This window comes from Vigna unguiculata, chromosome 7 (genome assembly GCF_004118075.2).
Source record: "Vigna unguiculata cultivar IT97K-499-35 chromosome 7, ASM411807v1, whole genome shotgun sequence".
Classification (NCBI taxonomy): Eukaryota; Viridiplantae; Streptophyta; class Magnoliopsida; order Fabales; family Fabaceae; genus Vigna; species Vigna unguiculata.
In genome coordinates, this window is record NC_040285.1 from 35,646,195 (window position 1) to 35,667,992 (window position 21,798).

Here is a 21,798-nt window from a genome sequence, read left to right on the forward strand (position 1 = left end):
GATATGTACAGAGATGGAACACTTTACCAACTAATGGAAAATTTTCGACATTACAGCATGCACTATATTTCTTCTTTTGTTGAACATTATTCTGTTTCAAAGTCTTAACTTTGCATTCAAAGGCATTGAGAAAATGGAGAAAGCACAGATGCAAGTCCAAAGAGTTAAACTGGGTAGCCAGGGCTTAGAGGTAAATACTTGTACTGTTATTAACTGTTGCGTTCATCATCAGAAGTAGTTCTTATGATGAATTGAATTAACTCATGATCATCAATTCTACGATGATCATACATTCTGCCATTTTTAGTACCTTCTATTCTCATCATATGCTTGTTTTTGTCGATCTCTGCAGAATTGTCTGTTTTCATGATCATCAATTCAAGGGATTATTTTGAAAGAAAACAAATGACATCATTCCAATGCGTGATTTGTGGAAAATATTATTTAAATGAATTATCAAATCTCCTCTTATGCTGTAGCTGCTTATCGATACTATTGTCATAAATTCATCTGCTCTTACTCAACTGTGGCATCATAATTTTATTTTCTGTTGGGAGGTGTTCTTGGCATTTTGGTAACTTTTCCTGCTTCTTCATAGAAATGCAGTTGGTTGGTATACCTTAAACAGGGTTTTTAACTGCAGCCGTTGCTGCAGTTTTGTTACAATCCTTGATATTGATAAATTACAGATAAATGAGATTGATGAGACAGTAACTACGATTTCAATATGATTAGGGTTTCAATACTATTGAAAAGAGTCCAAAAACCTTGGTGCTGTGACCGAAATCTTAGTCACATGCTGTTTTTCAAAACTTTGCCCCTTGGTATAGATTATCTTCCAGAGTAAGAGTCTTGATAGTGTTTCATCTCGGGCCAACATATGCTTGGAATAAAGAATCATGATAGCGGTAATGTTGATTGACTATAGCGATTTAGATTATTTTAGAGTTAACAGATTAGAGAGTTAGTACTATGTTAGTTTGTAGAACATAAGTTTTGATAGAAATTTAGGGATGCACACATTTAACATTTCAGGTCCTTTTTCTCACGTTTCAGCAGACCTGGTCCTTGATTCAATAGTTGTGCTAAAAGCAGAACCTGCTATGTATATTCATTTGTTGAATGCAGGTTTCTAGGCTGGGATTTGGATGTGGAGGATTATCTGGAATTTATAATGCTCCCCTCTCACATGAAGAAGGGTGTTCAATCATTAAAGAAATATTCAATAAGGGTGTCACATTCTTCGATACATCGGATCTTTATGGAGATAATCATGATAACGAAATCATGGTTGGCAAGGTAATACATTATCCAACTAATTAGTTCCTTTTATTTTCAATACAGTAGTTTAGTTTCCATTTTGTAGGCAAATTTCATACATTAAAATATTGTAAATTTGCTAAGCTGTGTATGTAAGGCGATGGATCATTCTTATCTAGTAGAATTTGATCATAATATAATTAAAAGTGTCTTTAATACTGTAAGCAGGCTTTGAAACAACTTCCCCGAGAAGAAGTCCAGTTGGCTACAAAATTTGGTGTTACTGTATCTGAAGGGTTGGTTTTCGGGGTAAAGGGTACCCCTGAATATGTGCGACAATGCTGTGAAGCCAGTCTCAAGCGGCTTGATGTGGACCATATTGATTTATACTATCAACACAGAGTTGATACTTCTGTGCCAATTGAAGACACTGTAAGCTTTGAATGCTTTTCCTCTCCTGTTAGTTATGTATACCATTCCAATTTTCAACACTTTTAAATTGTGGATGATTAAGTATGTGTTTTAACATTGAACTCTGCATGGAAGATGGGAGAGCTGAAACAGCTGGTAAATGAAGGAAAGATAAAATATATTGGGTTGTCCGAGGCTAATGCTGACACTATAAGGAGAGCTCATGCTGTTCATCCTATCACTGCTTTGCAAATGGAGTATTCCTTGTGGTCCCGTGACATTGAAGAAGAAATAATCCCACTCTGCAGGTATTAAAATAGGAATTTTCTGACTACAAATTATACAATTTTCTTGAGTTTTAATGTGATGTGTTTCCTATCTAGCTCTTTCAGTTCTGCTTTTAACTATGATGCATTTTGGTTGTTGTCTAATGTCTAACTATGATGCATTTTGTATTTGCAGAGAACTTGGGATAGGAATTGTAGCATATAGCCCTCTTGGCCGTGGCTTTTTTGCAGGAAAGGCAGTGGTGGAGACCTTGCCTAGTCAGAGCCTGCTGGTATGCAGCTAATGACTAAGTAGTAATTTTCATGTTTGCATGAAGTTGAAGCTTTTTCGTGTTGTGATGGTTAAGAAAATAACACCAAGGAAAGTTTAATCTACTTGAGTTATTTCTATTTCTGCTGTCACTGTCTATTGAAAGTTGCTATATTTTTCTGTGACAGACTATGCATCCCAGGTTCACTGGAGAAAATTTGGAGAAGAACAAGCTTTTCTATAAGCGCCTTGATGACTTGGCTTCTAAGCATGCATGCACTCCTTCACAATTAGCCTTAGCATGGCTTCTCCATCAGGGAAATGACTTAATCCCTATACCTGGTATGTCTTTATTACATTTAGAAACACTTTCATTTCCACATGTTTGATGAGTTCCTTACTATCTAATTTTACTCTCCATTTTCTTACTTTTCTTTTGTCATACGTGCTTAACAAATTATGCCACTGAAAAAATTACCGCTCCTGAAGAAGGAGAAAAATAACATGATATCTAGATCTTGTTCATGAAATATGTAGCTATTGTAAGCATGAGAATTTGTAGATTAATTCCAATGACCAAGTGCTTTTATCGTGTATTCTTTGATGCTATCAGGGACTACTAAACTGAAGAACTTTGAAAACAACGTTGGATCTCTGAATGTTAAGCTTACAGATGAGGATCTGAGGGAAATTTCTGAAGCAGTTCCTGATTATGAAGTTGCTGGGACACGAGAGTATGGTATGTTAAGCAACTACACTTGGAAGTTTGCAACTACACCACCCAAGTAATTGTGCTGAGAGGAACCGTGAAATTCTGTCATGATATAATGTTGTATTTGTATTCATCAATTATGCTTATCACAATAAAATTCTGACATGAGAGAATTGATGATTTTTTTCTCTTCCCCTTAAACAAAGTAATTTGTGCAAGTTTATCGATTATTCTGGACTTAGATATAATTTCATATTTACACGTGGATTCCGGAACATTTTCAGATGGTGTGTTCTGGAACTCAAAATGAAAAGAAAGTAAATTTGGAACTTTTGAGTGTATGGAGATGCAGAAAAAAATTATGGAGGTGTAGAAAGAAACTGCCTGTGACTGAATGAAAATTTTACTACCGTCAAACCAATTTACTACATCGAGATTTAAATATAAAAAACTATTTTATTTAAATATATGTAGGCGTAATCGGGATTAAATCCTGTAAACTAATCTTACACTTCATCCACAACTTCAAAGTGTTAGGTCCAATCAAATTCTTAGAAGGCATGTCATCTTAATTGCATCAAACTTCAATCAATTACGCTTACGTTCCTCCCTCAACACTGCTTAATCTCACATCTCATTATTTCATCACTATTATTTTTTAAATTTACCATTAAATTATTTTACATAGTTTATCATTCTATTTTATAATTTTGTAAAACTCTATTATATATATATATATATATATATATATATATATATATATATTCAGCGTGTTGTTGTATCACAGAAAAAAATTAAAATACCTTTAACATTATATTATTAAAAAAACATATGTTATTTTATTTTATTTTTTCGTGACACATCACATTTAACGTGTCCACACTATACAAAATTGAATAAAATGATAATAGCTACACGATAAAATATGTAATTACATAAAACATTTGGTAAGAGCAATAACAGTGTATTATTATGTTAAATATTTTTGGATAAATGGAAATGAAATTGTTTAAATTTAATTAATGATTATGAATTACATGGTGTAAGATAATTGGTGTAGTAAAAAAGTCTCATCCCACAAGAAAAGAAAAACATGTTTTGAAGGAATTAGTAACCGGTTATTTGGACATGGTTTTGGGTTAAATTTATTACGTAGATGTGTGTAGAATGTTCTAGGTCTCACCAAACAAGAAGCGGTAACAAAAACTGAAGTGTTGGAGCATCAAAAAGCGGAAAAACCTGATATTGACCTAGTGTTTCTTTGTGGTTGTAGTGAGAGCCACGTCTCCAACTTGAGCCATGTGTGGACAATTGAACCCACGTGAACCAATGACCTTTAGGACCTAGATACACATGACGTGGAACCCAAATATCCACCACAATACTTGCCCTCTAATTCTATTTAAACACCCTTCTTCTTCACTTCTTCTCCAGTGAAGTGTAGTTCATCAAGTTATCCTCTTTAATTCTAAGTGTTTAGGTGACAACAATAGCTTCTTTATTATCAGTCCTCGGGTCTAGCATTTGTGACATTGTGTGTACATTGAAACTTTGTCACTAAACCGGTTCATCTATGGCTGCCTCATCTTATGCCATGCAATCAATCCTTGCAAACCCTATGATGGGCATGTCCACCAGATCTAGGGTGAACCATTTTGGTATTCCTGCGATGTATTTGAGAAGGAATGTTAGCCTGAGAGTCAGGTCCATGGCTGAGGTAGTGGATTTCACACAGTTTCAGATATCATAGTATAGATGATGTTTTTTTTTTTTTTTCATGTTGTAATGTTATTTGAACTGTTCCCTAACATTAAGGAACTACAACATGTTATTAACTATTATTTTTCTTTTGTTATGAATGCAGGAAGAACAACAGAGTGAGCCAGCAGAACCTATGAAACAACCAGCCACTACTGCCTCACCAAAGGTGAGCACGAAGTTCTCAGATGTGTTGGCATTCAGTGGGCCAGCACCAGAGAGGATCAATGGAAGGCTTGCCATGATTGGGTTTGTAGCTGCAATGGCAGTGGAAGTAGCCAAAGGGCAGGGTGTGTTCGAACAAATATCGAACGGTGGCATTCCATGGTTCCTGGGGACAAGTGTGGTCCTTACACTTGCTTCATTGGTTCCACTGTTCCAAGGGGTGAGTGTGGAGTCAAAATCAAAAGGGTTTATGTCCTCTGATGCAGAACTGTGGAATGGGAGGTTTGCTATGTTGGGTTTGATTGCGCTGGCTTTTACCGAGTATGTCAAGGGAGGTACCCTGGTGTAAATATTATTACAGTAACTCACAGAAATGGTCTAATAATCGTTCATGGTTAGAGAGACCAATCTATGTGTAATTGTGTCTTCTTAATCTATATATCATTAATCATAAACAAATTTCATGTCCTCGAATTGTTCTTAGGAACCTGTAATCATCGAGTTAACTATCGCGTTTAAAGCTTAAACGAAGCCTCTTCACTGAGCAGAGTTAATTATGCAGGATAGACGCAGTGTTTCAGTTTTTCAATAATCAAAATTGAAGTATGAGAAAAGGCGTTCTTGCTCTATATTCTTATCCGTTAACTATATTGCAGTTCGTATTGGAAAACAAATAGCTAGGTGGTGAATGGTATAATAGAAGTAAAGAAATTTGTTCTAAAGTTTAAAGTAAAGTCAGTAATAACGACAGTGACTATGAATTAACAACAATATTATCATCAAAATTAAAATACAAGTATTTTAGAACACGATTTTTCTGATCTAACATATATCTTGGAAAGATTCTGAACCTTTGAACACCTTTTCAAAAAAGAAAAAGCATTATATAAATAGAGTAATAGAACTGAAGAGTAGTTTAAGTGTATATTATACGGTTCAAATGTCTATTGATTCCCACACCATAGAACTACCGCAACCCTAAATTACTAGCCACATGAAACAACGGAGAATATGAAAACACGACACACAAGCCCAGCTAGTTGGTATGGTGCTAATAGTGTTTTGTTTAAGTCTTTCTTCAATAAAATAATTTAATAAATTTATAAACCGGAAAAAAAAAAGTTTGATGGCAAACTTACCTCGTGCAGTGACAAGTTGAATAACTATGCCAAAATGTTGGAATAAAGAGAAAGTGCAGTATTGCGAGTGGTTTTCCGTATTTCAAAAACTGATTTAAAGAAAAGCAAACATATTTTCCGACATAGGACAATAAAAGTAAAGAAGTTTATTTATACAATTGTTTCAAGTTAATGTCTATCACAATTGTAGAAAGTACTGGTAATTTATATTTTCCTTTTGAATTCTTTCACAGGTTTCTATTTTAAAGGTAGAATGTGGTAAACATCATCATTACATTGCAAGGATTCCAATAAACAAATCTCACTCGAGAGTACCCCAATGTACATTACATTAATTAAACCAGCATCCGTTTGTTCAAGTATAAAAAATATTTTCAAAGAAATATATTACAACTTAAAAAATGCTACAATAATTATTATAATAACTGCTCTATTCAGAATATATAACAATATTAGAAAAAGGCATAATTGAAAAACAAACATATCATAATTATTACGCAAAATTTCATTATTATTCAATTAAAACAATGTTTATGAATGATACAGACCTGGTTATTATGCTGACACATAAAGTAAAGAGGCAATACAAAACGAGAGTTCCAAGATGAAAAATGGAGTTAGGTACCGAAGCACAAGGAAGTGAGCACAGCCCAAAAAACTTATGATATGACATGGATATATTAGTGTCACCCCCTTATTAATTACACGATATCTGAACTTCATCTACGGGAATGAATCTCTACACTCAAATTTATGAACAGAAAAGAATGAGAACAATACACATCTCGGTAGTTTTCTTCTTTTTTCAGAAATTGTATCTATTGCGTATGTACAAATATTCACCAATAGAAACTGTATCTTCGGCCACGTTTGTAAACCCCCCCGTTATGGATCAAGCTGATATTCAGGCTTGTCAAAATCACCATTTTGCAGGGTGCTTCCCACCACCCCATTCTCAAATCCCTGCAAATCATTACAAGTCAAAGACCAAAACAATTGAAGAAAGAAGTGTCGCATCCAATAAATGAAATTAAGTCCATACTACAATAAACTGATGTTGACCTAACACTACATTACACAGGAAAATGCTATAAGACAGAAGGTGGGAAGCAGATCTATCGCCCTTTAATTACGTGTTTCATACGTCAAATATAACGGTATGATTCAACTTGTGTCCGCCGGGTACTACCTTGGTTTTGTACTAAATAAATAAATGTGTCTCCCACTGTGCTCTACACAGATGGGATGTAAGAATGACAATGATGGTAGCCATTAATCCATCATAAAAAAAAAAGCAACATAATAAACAAAAGCTAAAGTAAGGTTGCCACCTATGAAAGAAAGAAAATGTAATGTTTGATGTTGTATGTACGCATAGACAATAACAAAAAAAGCAGAGAGGTTCAGATACATACTTCCGTTTGTAGATCAACTGGAAACAAATTTATGGCTCCTGTATTGAATGAGAATCCACTGAAGAGGACACATCGTTTGCATTAGTGCATGCACAATGGGAAAAAGAACATGGGAGAAAACGATTGACAAAAAAGTTAAGATAAAAAATAAAATAGATAATACAATTAATTCGAGGAGCTAGCGTTTTTTCAAGTCTCAATGCATAATGATTACCTAGATACTACAGCAATTCCTGGAGCTAGTGTTTTTCAAGTCTCAATGCATAAAGATTATCAAGGTTTGCTACTTAATGAGCAAGCACATGCAAATTAAAAGCAGGACGAAATGAAACTAAACCAACAAAATAACTGAGTAAAATAATAATGAATAGCCTTCAGACAACGTGAATAAAATGCTTCAAGAGTCATACCAATGGGATAGCACTAGCTGCCAGACATACGGAATAAAAAACTCCTCTGGATGACTCTCTTGTTCATATGTGAAGCGCAGTTGAGTAAACATCTGCCAAAAAAAGATACAACCTCAGAAAAGTAAGACAATAATCCACCTAATGATATTTCCTCACAGAAAGCAAATCACAAATCACAAATCCATATTCCATCTTACCTTCATTCCATCACCCCTCCAAGAACGACAATTGACAGTTATGACTTGAAGCACTTCATTGACAGACCAGTCACCGTTCTCTCTTTGAGCATCCATATGACTATTGAAAAAATCTAATACCTGTAAATATTTAATAGATACATTTTTCAAACACCTGAGAAACATGATTTACTATACAAAGACATTCTTCATTTATGTGACTAAAGATATAACAAAACTTGCTCCTTCAAGAGTTACAAGATTTCAAAAGGGTGGATGATTCTTGTAACTTTCATTTAGGTATAACAAATAACACGTACAGTATAAATGTTATCAATCAGTTCATTGAAGCGTGGATGATTCTTGAATGGCAGAAAGACTTCCTGCCTGTGCATTATTGCATATACTACCTGTCCCGGTCACGTAAGAAATCAGTAAGATGGAAATATAAGGTTATAATCTAAATTACAGATACTGCAAACTAGATCAAAAATAGACATTATATGTCTTCTCAGTCAATCAAATAAAAATAATCTACCTCAGGATTCCGAGGCAGGGCATAAGTCAGGATTGCATTTATTATTTCTAGTACAAGCCTCAAGAAGTCAGTGTAAATGTGCAATTCAGTTGACTGCACAAACAGATTAGATAATTTAGAAAAAGGAATAATCTAAGTTTGTAATCAGTAGAATCACAAAAACACGAAGGCAGTACATACCATATCTTCCACAAGGTTGTTTCCTTCAAATGAGTTACCTTTTGTTGTATGCAGTTTATTATCTTTGTGTTCAGCTAATTTGTTATACCTGTTAAGAAGCAAATATTTGATCTCATTTTAAACCACACCTTACAATGTTCCAAAATTGAGAATGGAAGATTATCAAGGCCAACAAAAGAGTGACATACTTGCGTGAAAGCATGTCAAAAAGGCTGACTAGTCTCTGAGATGCATATGCACTCAAACGATGAACATGAGGTGCCATGTTTGCCAAGGTTGCCAAACATGTTGTTTGGAGATAGACATCCTATCGTAATTCAACATAAAACAGAATGATCGGAGGAGATATATATATAAATAAAACAAACAATTTTATTAGTTTTATGAACGTAAACTACATAGGAAGACAAGGATAAAAAGCACTTCCTAGATGGAAATATACAAACGCTACCGATGTATGTCCTCATGGCCTTCAATAGACATTAGCTAAAATATTTCAATGATTTTGGAGTCTCAATCCCAGGCCTGTACAGTTGTAAACTTAATGTCTGTCCTCAAAAATACTGGTTTTATTCACGAATACTACTTTTAATACACAATGTCCAAATATGCTATTTTCTCAGACTAACTAAAGATAATAGTGCCAATTCAACAAATGCAACTTATAATTCACGTACTTGAGTGGAAATTATATAACCGGGATAGAGACTTTCAGGTGTAATATTTGTTGAATATGAGTTCACAATGATAGTAAAGGAAAATATCAATGGATGCCCTCCCCAAATATACATTAGAATTTCAAAGGGGTTGTTCTAATTTCTTTGGGTGAATGGTATAAATACATGTCCAAGTCCAGTGCAATTCCTCAGCAGAAACAAATCCCGTTATCAACATGAGGTAAAGTATCCATAATTCAACTATGATGGAATGAAGTATTTCACATAAAAGAGAAACATTACAATTAATAGCATCAATCACTTTACATATTCAACTAATAAAGACATAATCATACAAACTCAGAACAGTGACAAATATCTCGGTAATAACCATATTAATTGGCCAATATATTAGGTATTTTTTTCATACAATATATGCATGTCTGAATTAAATAATCATGAAATAAATTGACAGTATATCTGTGTTTAAGATGTATACCCGGAGTTTTGACAAATTATACTGTACAGTTCTGATAAGAATTATGACCATGAAAGAACCAAGAGATGTCTGATGGAGAAGGCGTTCTTTGTACCATGGGACACCAGTCAATATCTGTCCATTCATATACCACGTTAGCAAGTAGCACAGTCCACACATTTTTAGAACAAAATCTAATGCCAAACAACTTTTACCAGCTTATGAATGCTCGCATTAAAAGAAGAATCTTGACTGAGTATGAGAAGAATAATTAGCAACATGTAAATTTGATTAGCCGTCCTTGTAGAAGCATTGTACAAAGCTTCCAGAATTGGCATTAACTGTTAATTTCATAAGATAAACAGGTATTAGAATAAGGCTCTTCTTCTGTCATTCTACAGTATTAGCAGGTTGTTAATATATCAGACGATAATCAAGTAAATACACGTTTTAAAAAGCAATAATCCTCAACAATGCTTTATCAGAAGTTCTTCCTGACTTTTACATATATAAATAATTAATTCTTTCCCAATTGCTTCACAGGAGAAACTTAAATTTGCTGCTTCATACCAATGTATCCAGATCTGTCCGCACCAATACATACTCCAAAAAGGCAGAATTCCCTTGCAACAACGAGTAAAGCAGTAGGACAGCTGCCTCATCAGCTAAGCATCTGTGGAGGAATAAACAATGAAAAGTTTCAAAAATAAACTAATGGAAAAAATCCAAAAATAATAAATTGCAACTACTATGAATGTATGACACTATATATGTACAACTAGTACATTTAATAAAGTGTCCAGAGTGACAACTCTGAGAAACCTTGCAATATCTAGAAGCAAGGATTGTAAATGACCAACGTTAAAAAACTGAACATCATACCACAAGGCACAAGAGCCTCAGACAACGAATTATTAGGTACGCAAAGTAGTGTTAGAAATCCTACATTGACTAGAGATTCGACACTTGGAAGAGCAATTAACAAAATGTTGGGGTCAGATCTAATGCATAAGAAAAATATAAAGTTATGGTCTTAGCCACTTGTAAACTTATTTGGCTTAAACAATTACTTAAATAGTTATAATTTGGAGATGTCACTCAAATGACACTTATATGTGACAATCAGGCTACTCCTCATATTAGTTCTAATCTCATCTTTCATGAAAGGACCATATATTAAAATTGATTGTCATTTCATTCGAGAAAAGATTATATTTGGAGAGATCAAGATTGAGTTTGTCAACTCAAATCATCAATTAGTAGATATTTTTATTAAGTCTTTACAAGAACCTAGAATTGATTATATTTGTAACAAGCTTGGTACGTATGATTTATATGTATCAACTTGAAGGGGAGTGTTAGATATTATTAAGATATCTTTAGATATTTTCAGTTATAATATCATTTGTATGTGAACTTAAGCCATATTTTTTGTATGATTCTTTATTATAAATGCATTGCTCTATGTGTATATTATACACATATGCTAGAAACATGCAAGACAAAAAAATTAGTAGCTAATTGAAGACCAAACATGATGGCGGGTGAGGGGAATATGGATTTAATTCTTATTTCTAGTTTATTTTAGCTTTTCCTTCTCTTTCTTCGATGTAAGAACCAATTGGTGAATAGAGTGTAAGAAAGAAGTTCTCTAAATGTCATAATAAGAGTTATGGACGGCACACATTCTAATTATATGACACTTGAGATGCAGAAGTTTTGACTTATCATGATAAGAAACAGTTTACAAACATGCAGATTGTACTACCATACTTTGCAGAGATGGACTCGATTAAAATCATAGCTAAGCATGAAATGAATGTAGTATGTTAATTGTCAAAAACTACCAGAGCAAGAAACTCACATCCCAAGTGTATCAAACAACAAAGCAAAGGGAAGCTTTATGTTTTGAGCACTATGCGCATTGCCCTCAATGTCTAGTCGATCCACTGCATTTAAAGGTCTGATAAAAAAATTGCTAGCATCCTTAATAATTAAAATAACATGAATAGATATGAAAAATACATTACATTCACAATCAATTGCATGTTCCAATGCCTTGCAGTAAGGATTTTCAGAGAAGTGAGAATTTTCTTTGAGTAAAAAATCTGACGTCGAAGATTTGTTATTTGCATAGTCGTCACTCATGACACATTTGTGATAATGAACGAGAACAAGCAGCACGTGAATACTGATATCTGCAATAGGACCTTTCGATCCTTCACCACTCGAACTGACCAAATAACTAAATGGAAATAAAACAATATTTGCTGCAAGGTAAAAGTACAAAAAACAACATATCAGTAAGTTTCAAAACTTCACAAAATAATCTTTGAGCCATTATATTAATTATATTCAAAATGCTTATTTGACTTCAAAGAATCCATAAATACTAAAAAGAAAAGTATCTACAGTCATCATACCAGCTGCAGAACCAACTCTCTGTAGCACGCTACTCTGACTTCCATCAGATAAGATGGAATAAGTTGCCCTATTAAATGGAACATCAGAACGCATCATGAAGTTTAGAAGCAATCTGCGAACAACTGAACCAATCAGAGAGCTGTCCTGCAAAAACCACAAGCATAGATGTTTACAATCTATCTGCTAATACACAATAACTCAACAACTGAAGTTTGATGTTAAAATATCAAGTTTTAACCTGAGCCATTGCTGCATCAAGAAAGGGGTTCACATCATTGGGCCCAGGGGATGACCCGCAGAGAAGCTGAGTTGACATTGCAATAATCATGAAATTAAGCAGCTCTAGGTGTAGGAGAAATGTGTCTGGACTATAATTGTAATATTAAATTGTCAGGACAAATAGCTTTTACTCAATAACTCAACAAGAATTAGCACGTTAAATTATTCATGGGTAATGATATACCTCACTTCTACTGATGCTATAAAGTTCAGCACATTCCGCATAACAAAATTTTCAATTGTTTGATCTGTATTAAAATAAAAATTTAAAAACAATTAAGAGATTTGAATAATACTGGAAATACACACATAAAAACCAAAAAAGTCTTGAAAGGGGTTATATCTATGACATAATTCAGAAATCCAATAAAAGTAAGGAAGTTCCGATTAAAACCCATGTTTATGTCACATCAAACATAATAAGTGGACATTGAACCCAATATTTCTCACTCAGTAGGAATCAAAATTAAGTCAGCTTACTAACGAATCTTGAGTTCAATATAATTTCAATGCTACGTTGCACGGTTTAATTGTATATCTGAAACAAAGAGTCGTATCGTACATACCTCTCAAAACATCCTTCGGTACAGCCTCATCATCTTCAAGAGACAGGTATAACTGGATATCCCCTTGGACACTTTCAATCAAGTACTTTAAAAATATTGAACTGAAGTACACTGCATTAACAGCTTTTTCATAGACCAAGGGCGATACACCAGAAGAAGACACGGACTCTTGCAAGCAGCGAGCTAGATGGAACAAAATCTTAGCGAGATGTCTGGTGTGACAATTGTTTTTGGCTGCAAAACAATTAGGAGAAAACTGATAACCAAGTGTTCAAAACAAGATCTTGCCACGGGGAAAAAATCACTCTCCTAAACAGTCGATACATCAATTAACAAATCATAACATAAACTAAAATTTAAAACAGAGTCAAACTATAAATCATTAAGAATTACTTCAATTAAAAACCCAATTTCTTTAGAAAATATAATCGCCATTATGAAGTTCTTGACATTGTCATAATTTCGAGATAGGAAAGCCGTACCCCTTCAACATTCTGAGCCATTAACCAATAGTACGTACCACGAATTAAACAATTGAAACCTCTCCTTCAAAGCATTACCATTCTAAGCCTAAAAACGACGACCAAAGAAAGTAATTAGAATATGGCAAACCTAATAGCTCGCAAGCTTGTTGGACACGTTGAGCCGGCCATTGGACATTGAGAGGAAGCTCCAGCAATTTCTGCCAGAACTCTGACGAGAGAGGGAAGGGCTGGCTACCGACTAAAGTTCCGATCAGATACTCCGCCGTCTCCGGAGAGAATGTGCCACTCTTGCGCGGCGTTGACGGCACCGACCCCATTCGAAGAAATAAGGGTTTTTCTCGCGATGCGGTCGTCGCTACTTTGTGAAATCTTGTGGACTTTAATTTGGTGTCAGATTCAGGGCAACGGCATTGCGCGAAAACAAGCGGATAGATCAAAAGGATTTGATCCGAAGGCAACAACAGAGATAGGCTTTTAAAATCTCGAGTGCTAGTGAAGGGAACACAGGGAGTGTAGAAGGGTCAAGAACCGCAACAACGACAAGGAGCTTCGGAATGAAGGTTTTGCAGAGAAATTAAGGTCTTGTTTGGATGTTTACGCGTTTTGCCGTTTTTATTTGGCCAAATCGCACTTTTAAATTGTTAAAACCCAAACAGGATACATTTCATTTTCGTCAAAATACAAATTTACTTTTCTTCTTTTAATTTTATAAATATCGATGCTAATAAAACAAAAAATAGTAATTAAGTATCGTATTCAAATTTTTCGTTCCCATTTTGTCGAAACAAAAAATTAATATGAAGATGTTATGTTTGATACGAAAATGTGAAAGATCTGAAATCTCGTTAAAGCTTAAATTAACTTAATCACGTATTATATCAAATGATAAAACTTAATAATAATAATAATAGAAAATAAAACATTACGGGGATTATTTTCATGATGCAAATGCAATGTGCATTTTGCCTAATGCTTGACTATAATCCAATGCGGTTCTCTGCCTGATTGTGCGCCAAACATGTGAGTGGAACACTGATAGTAAAATAAACACTTCTTTTAATGTGATGTATTATGGTGTACACACACAAAAATATTAAAAATATAAAAAATATATATATTTAGTGCATAAATATGTATTAGACTCGTATTTCGAATATGCTCAATAAAAAACATCATTAATTAAAAAACTAGGCTTCTTTTAATATCATGTACTTTTGTTCTGTATAATTAGAAAATTGTGATACTGAAAAGGCTAAAGTTTAATATCTGTAGTCCCGTTTAAGTGTTACAATAATGATGGTTGAACATTTACTAATTATAATATTTTATTATGGCTTCTTTTTCATTTTGAAGAATTTAATGTTGTTCACGCTATAAATTATGTTTATATTGTATTGTTTTATCATTTAAAGGATTTTGATAGACCAATGCATAACTTAACTCAGTTTCTATTTTATATAAAAATGTTTAAATAAATTGAATCTTAATTCACCACTAGTATGGTTTATACATTAATAAAATCACTGGGATTCAAGGTCACGTTTTTGTAGAATAATCATTTATATTAATGTGTTTGTTTCCTAAATTCTTACAACGAGCAGCATATCTAAATCCATGCAACATATGGTGTGATAATGTCTTAAATAATCAACCATATAACAGAAGTTATTTTTGTAATACTATTGAAATTCGGAGCTGTTTGGAAAATAATGAATTTCAAAGTAAACAGTTTTTTTTTTCTAAGTAAACGGTGAAGTAGAAACCCAAAACGGATGAATGGCATTAAAAAATATTGATGAAGAATTAATAAAGAAAGAAAATAAAGTTGTATTTTAAAAGATGTCAAAGAATGACAAGTGACTGGGTCCATTTATACTATTCCATTATTAGTTATAATCTGCCACGCGTACAATAATAAATATATAATTTATTTTAACCTTTTCATTTGATTTCCGTCACCGCCATAATAATAATAATAATTATTATTATTATTAAGATAGTAAACGTTACAAGAACATAAGAAAATAATTGTTTATACTTGAGAAATATTTTCATTGAATTTTGACATTAGAAATCTTAAATCAATATTTTTTTTCTTCTTAATTTTGTACTGACCTATTTGTAGACATTACTTAGAATTCTAAAACAATTTGTTGAATTTTTTTTATAAATAGTAGTCATTGTTAAAGTATATATAAAGTTTGAATAAAGCGTGGGCTATTGGGTGTTGGTGAATCCGATGATGGATGGAAGTGTCACCAAATGCGGAAATCAATGTTGCCTTCGCTTCAACTTGCTCGGCATTCTCGTAACATATTCATTATTTCATCACCGTTTACTTTCTCGATTTCCCTTTACGTGTGATTTAGATTTTTCAAATGACTTAAATTAATTATTATCAATTTTTTAATAAAATAATCTCAATTCACACCAATCTAAATTGCTTTTATTTCATATTAATGGGCCAGTTTATTTAAAAAGGTAAAACTCAGTCAATTTGTCTTTTTTCAGAAAACCTCTTCAGTTTTTTCTCTTCTCACTAGAAATGGCAAATAAACTCGTCCTCGTGGATATTGTCCAAACTCGTTCCCGTTTTGACGGTAATCCCCGCATTGACTGGGTATGGATATGGGTATAGGGAATCCCCGACTTTTTCAGTTGGGTATGGGGATGGATATGGGGATGTACATATCCCCGTCATAATACCCGTCCCCGCCATATCTTTGTTCTCGTTTAAATTATTAAAATATTCACAATTAATTAAGTAACATATATATATATATATATATATACTTTCTATTTTTTATTTCTTTTAATTATTTGGTTTGTCAAGAAACTCATTGCATCTCTAGTATATTTTTTATCTTATCATAACCTTTATATAATTATGTTAAAATGATGTATGTTAATTAAAAAAAATTTATGCCTCACATTTGAATATTTCTATTATTTTTTAATATTTTTATTTATTATATATTTTCCTTTCACATGAGAATGTTTATACTCTCAATTTGAGGTAATTTAAAAAAATTCTTTACTTATTATTATTAATTTTTGTTTAATTTGTATAACTCTTTTATTTCATTAAAACAATTTTTATTATGTTTCAACTATTGAGTATATATGTTGATATTTGAAAAGTTTTCTTAGTTTTCTAAGGTATTTTTCATCTTATCATACGTTAATTATACATTTGATTTCTTTTGTGCGATTTCTTTCGATAATCTCTCAAATTATTTTTAAAACACACATTTGTTAATTTTTTAATATTTTTATTTATTGTTTATTTTTATCATGTAGAATAATATTTCGATATATTCTATTTAATTGTTTTTTATTTTATAACTCATTAATAATCATACTGTAATTTTTTCACCTTAAATTATGTTTGAAGTGGTTACACACACACACACACACACACACACATATATATATATATATATATATATATATAATGATATTTAGGAATAGTATATGATAATTCACTACAAGAAAAACATGAAATAGTGACTGATTTAGTCATTAACCCATATCAATCACTATTTTTCGTCATTGGTGATAGTAGTTGATTTATTGTCTGAATCAGTGATTTTATTAGTGATCGATTTAATGATCGAATCGGTACTTGATTTAGTGACCAATTTAATTACTAATTTATTTGTAATTTAGTGACAAATTTTTTGATCACTAATGATATTTCTATTTAATTTTAACCACTTCAAACATTCTCTGAGGTATTTTTCATCTTATCATACCTTAATTATACATTTGATTTTCCTTGTGCGATTTCTTTCGATAGTCTCTCAAATTATTTCTAAAACATACATTTGTTAGTTTTTTATTATTTTTATTTATTGTTTATTTTCATCATGTAGAATAATATTTCGATATATTTTATTTAATTATTTTTTATTTTATAACTCATTATTAATCATACTGTAATTTTTTTCACTTTAATTGTATCAATAACTTTTATTTACTACAATATAAAAATTCAATGTAATTGCTATGAATATTTTTTTGTTACTATCCAACATATATTGAAGTTCAAAAGATACAAAATCTATGTCAAAATTTTATTATTATGTTTATTATTTGTTTTTTGTGTCATTTTGATCATGTGATGTATTATAACTTTTATTAGTGTATAAAAAAGAGATTTATTAGAATTTAAAAAATTGAAGTAAACAAACATTTAAAATATATTTTAATTTGAATATTTGTTTTTCTTTTATATTTTTTTGAAATAATTTTTAATTTTATCAACTAAGTTTCATCAATGTTGTAGTTTGCAAATTTAATAAATATTTTGGTTCTCATGAAATTTTATTTGGTATTCTAATATAAAATGTAGACAATTATAATTTATTTCAAAGTATTTGATATGGAAGAAATAATCATCCTCCTAATATTGAATATTTGATAATATCATGTTTTATTTACCGTAATTTTGTTCTCTTATAAAAATTAATATTGAAGTAATTAGAACACGGGTACGGGTATGGGTACGAGATTATACCCTATACCTGTTACCCGGTGGGGATGGGGATGGGACAAAAGTTTGATACCCGTTGGATTTGGGTATGGGGATGGGGATGAATTTTTTCTGCGGGGATGGGTATGGGATAGCGAAATCCGTCCCCGCCCCGCCCCGTTGCCATCCCTACTTCTCTATCATTTTCTCTCATCCACCTCCAAAAGACAACTCACCTTCTTCTCTTTCTAAAACAGAAGTTGAGTTAGGGCTATTGCGGAGTCCCCCACAAAGCTAAGTGGACATCTCCTTTTTTGTTGAACTCCAAACCTATGTTTCCTTTTCCTTTTCAGTTTTGAAGTTTCTAATCTAATTCGATTTTTGGTCATGAATCTCACTATCTTCTCCCTTTGTTATTTTTGACTGCTCCTTAAGTTGTAGTCGTGTTGTAGTATTCTTTTGTTAGAACTTATTTTTGCTAGGTTAACATCTGTCAAGGTAAGGGAAGCTAGGTTTTTTAAAGCTTTTTCAGTGTCTAGCTTGTTTTTGGTTCTGAATCATGTTTAAAAATGTTGGTTTTGTTGTTTGTGATCATATGGAAATGATTTGTATGTTGTATGGTTTGGGTTTCTGATATTGTATGTAGGAGTAGGTGAGAAGTTGCTATCTAGCCTAGGCAAGAAACCTATAGCCTAAATGAGAATAGCAAAGAACTGCCCTTGCTTCTGCGCGAGTTATCGTTCAAGCGAGAGCAGTATCGCCTAAGCGATAAAGTATAAGTTAAGTGACAATGTGGTATATTGGTTTTAATCCTCTAATTTCATCTATGGTTGGCTGAATTACTTTTAAAAGCATGAAGTATGTGACTATGCATGTATTATGGGATCTTGTGAACTGTATTTTATGTGTTTAACATGAGAGATTGATTATTATGAGATAACGAATGGAGTATGCAAGGGTTTCATGAATAAATCCCTTATAAAGTAGTGTATGTAATGATTAAGGATTCAAGTAAGATTGCATTATAATACTCTAGTGAATCAGTTAGACTCACATAAAGCATACTAGTTCATGTGGTAAGAGTAGCAAGAGGTCCTAGTTTCTGGTAGGATAATAGTTTTAGATGATCAGGATTAACCTTATGCGTAGGGTGAAACCCATTGGCAATGGCTCTGTAGAGCAGTAGAGGCCACCACAAGTGCAAACAACTAGTGAATCTGATTTCATTACATGTATCCGAATAATCGAGTTAGAGGGTCTGTTATGGTTTGCTATCACATGTTGCATGTGCTTAATGACTTACTTGTTTATTATCTGTTAAAAAGAAAACTATTTTTCACTAGCTTACCATTTTCCTGTTTGTGTTTTGTTTTTTTATAGCGTTTTCTTTTTGTAATGATAATCAATTTTTGTGTCAGCAAATGAGGGAGCCCTTGGTGATTGTTAAGTTGGTGAAAATGTTATTATTTAGTTAAGGCATATTAGATCTTGCTCTTTGTTGAACATATTTTAAAGAACTATTTTTCTTTATATTTTGTGCTATGTTGATACTATAATTGTTCTGTGTTATGTTGATTCTAGTATATCTTGGATGATTGTAATAATTATTTCTAGTATACTTTTTTGCCTGGTGTTCTATTTTATTATAATTATGTGATATTTAATTTATTAAATTTTTTTTATTAAATACGATGTCACGTGTATTATATTATCATCATGGTGGAAGTCATTAAATGTGTAAAAACAAGAATCGCTAAAATCACAATAAAAAATAAATGAACTAATTGAAAAGTATTTTTTTTAAATAATTGGAAAAAATTGCCCTAATTCTTTTTTATAATAGAAAAAAAGTACAACAACAATAAAAATACATGTAAGTAAAAGTAAAATTTAAGAATGCACAATTTTTTTTATCCTAATTCAATCATTTGTTGATTTTTTTTATTTCAATATTAAATTCAACAACAATAAAGTACATAAGTAAAAATACATAAGTAAAAATAAAATTCAAATAAAGAAAATATCACACAACATAATCAACTTTTCTTTATGAAGCTTGAGTAGTGTTTCTTTCAAAAACAAATGAAATATGCTCAGCAAAATTTTTAAATTACAATAGTTTGATTGAATGGATTTGAAATTATGTTTGAAAGAGGGAGTTTTTCTTTTAAAAAGTTTTGAAGTAACTTTACATAATAATTGATCATTATTAACGATCAATAATTTGTTTGTTCATCAATTAAAAAAAAAAAAACACTTTAATGCACTTTTAACCATTAATGTTTTAACTTGATCGATTGTTTTTTGAAGGGTTTAGCTTTCCAAAAGGTTTTACATAATGGACTATTCTGTGCTCATAACTAATTATTTGTAAAAGCAAAGATTTATATTTATTTAACATAATTAATTTTCACTATTTATAATTAATTACATAAGAAACTAAGTAAAAGATAAATTTGATTTAGTTTGAGATAATTGATTATGATCCATTGTTATATTCAGAAAGATATAAAATAAATTTTAAATGAAAAAAATATTCAAAATTAATTTTAAGATTTATTCATATTTTATATTTAGGTCATAAGAAAATAATAAGCCGTGGAGAGAAAAACCCCGATAAAATAATCAAGTATCATCAAATCAACACTTCATGTTTTGCTGAAAACATAAAAAAATATTTTGGAGCCAACATGTTTTTCATGTGGACTGTGAAGAAAAGCAAAAGCAGAAGATGAAAAAGAATGATACATCACTAGAACTTTAATACTATTAGTTTTTTTTTTTTTCTGAAAACATTTTAGATTCTTTTGTAAAATATAGAAATAAAATTGATAAAGAATTTAAAATATATAAAATATAATTTTAATTCATAATTTAAGAAAAAATTATCACTCCTGTTATCACTTTCCATTAAAAGAAATAAATTATCATTCTTCAAAGAATTTCACTTTCCATAATATTGTTATCACTCCTCCTGTTACATGTGCTTCATGTTGGTGGGCACATGACTCACAAGTGATAATCATTAATTAGTGCACTTTTTACTTCCAATATTTATACATGCTAACTAATTTTTTCACTAATTTTTTTAATCAGTAAAAAAATTATTTATAAGAGAGTACTTCATCCCCATTACAACATATTACATTATTTACAAACAGTTAAAAAAACTGCATTACAACAAAAGTCAGCACAACACTTAAACTTGATGATATAATTTCAATGATAACTCATTAAGAAAATTTGACTTTTAAAACATCGAAATACACTACTATAATATAATATAAAAGTTTTCATGTTACTTTTGTTCTATAAAATTTTATATTTATATAAGTTCATACTCGTTACTTAAAGTACCTTAATAATTAAGAAAGTTATTATATAAATTAGAGTTTGATTCATATATAATATTAATGTTTTAGTGATAATTGGTGATGATAGACAAATATTTCATTTATTTACTAAACACTCATTCAATACTATTAATGTAATGTTTTTATTCTAAAATATAAAATAATTTAAAAAGAATCAACTAAAAATTAAGAATACTTTTCTATTACGTTTCTTAATGCAAAATTAATTTTCCGTGATGGTAACATAAATAAATTGACTATTGTACTCGAGATTACATCCAAAGTTGATGCTAGTAAAAGGATAACAAATCACGTGTACTCTTGAAAATTTATTAAAACCGAATTAAAAAGAGAAATATACTATACTACACTAGATAATGTT

The 21,798-nt window shown here is 31.5% G+C and overlaps 3 protein-coding genes across 3 annotated transcripts; 2 read left to right on the forward strand and 1 right to left on the reverse strand.

The window, feature by feature from the left end:
* On the forward strand, positions 1–3,150 carry LOC114190568 (perakine reductase-like). The gene is made up of 7 exons (XM_028079509.1): positions 1–190; positions 1,129–1,299; positions 1,489–1,692; positions 1,807–1,979; positions 2,134–2,230; positions 2,397–2,550; positions 2,822–3,150. The coding sequence occupies exons 1-7, from the start codon at positions 134–136 to the stop codon at positions 2,995–2,997; spliced, it is 1,032 nt and encodes a 343-aa protein (XP_027935310.1). The 5' UTR covers positions 1–133; the 3' UTR covers positions 2,998–3,150.
* Positions 3,151–4,331: 1,181 nt separating this feature from the next.
* LOC114189741 (early light-induced protein, chloroplastic) lies at positions 4,332–5,363 on the forward strand. Its single transcript, XM_028078411.1, has 2 exons — positions 4,332–4,637; positions 4,785–5,363. Exons 1-2 carry the CDS (start codon positions 4,494–4,496, stop codon positions 5,190–5,192), a joined length of 552 nt encoding a protein of 183 aa, XP_027934212.1. The 5' UTR covers positions 4,332–4,493; the 3' UTR covers positions 5,193–5,363.
* Positions 5,364–6,475: 1,112 nt separating this feature from the next.
* Positions 6,476–14,193, reverse strand: LOC114191984 (dymeclin). Its single transcript, XM_028081473.1, has 18 exons — positions 13,717–14,193; positions 13,105–13,338; positions 12,723–12,786; positions 12,498–12,627; positions 12,259–12,403; positions 11,866–12,105; positions 11,700–11,784; positions 10,406–10,508; positions 10,051–10,176; positions 9,857–9,970; positions 8,890–9,008; positions 8,702–8,789; positions 8,522–8,614; positions 8,304–8,393; positions 8,005–8,124; positions 7,808–7,899; positions 7,398–7,455; positions 6,476–6,945 (listed from the first exon to the last, which is right to left on the reverse strand). The coding sequence occupies exons 1-18, from the start codon at positions 13,904–13,906 to the stop codon at positions 6,868–6,870; spliced, it is 2,169 nt and encodes a 722-aa protein (XP_027937274.1). The 5' UTR covers positions 13,907–14,193; the 3' UTR covers positions 6,476–6,867.
* Positions 14,194–21,798: the final 7,605 nt, after the last annotated feature.

Bases quoted from the DNA above. Each gene is read 5' to 3' on its own strand.
- LOC114190568 (XM_028079509.1), top strand. From the start codon at position 134: ATGGAGAAAGCACAGATGCAAGTCCAAAGAGTTAAACTGGGTAGCCAG. The intron at 1,300-1,488 runs GTAATACATTAT...TACTGTAAGCAG, and splicing joins ACGAAATCATGGTTGGCAAG to GCTTTGAAACAACTTCCCCG. The intron at 1,980-2,133 runs GTATTAAAATAG...TTGTATTTGCAG, and splicing joins GAAATAATCCCACTCTGCAG to AGAACTTGGGATAGGAATTG.
- LOC114189741 (XM_028078411.1), top strand. From the start codon at position 4,494: ATGGCTGCCTCATCTTATGCCATGCAATCAATCCTTGCAAACCCTATG. The intron at 4,638-4,784 runs GTAGTGGATTTC...TTATGAATGCAG, and splicing joins GAGTCAGGTCCATGGCTGAG to GAAGAACAACAGAGTGAGCC.
- LOC114191984 (XM_028081473.1), bottom strand. From the start codon at position 13,906: ATGGGGTCGGTGCCGTCAACGCCGCGCAAGAGTGGCACATTCTCTCCG. The intron at 13,339-13,716 runs GTTTGCCATATT...ATTGTTTTGCAG, and splicing joins ACAAGCTTGCGAGCTATTAG to CCAAAAACAATTGTCACACC. The intron at 7,900-8,004 runs GTAAGATGGAAT...TTTTTTTGGCAG, and splicing joins GGAGGGGTGATGGAATGAAG to ATGTTTACTCAACTGCGCTT.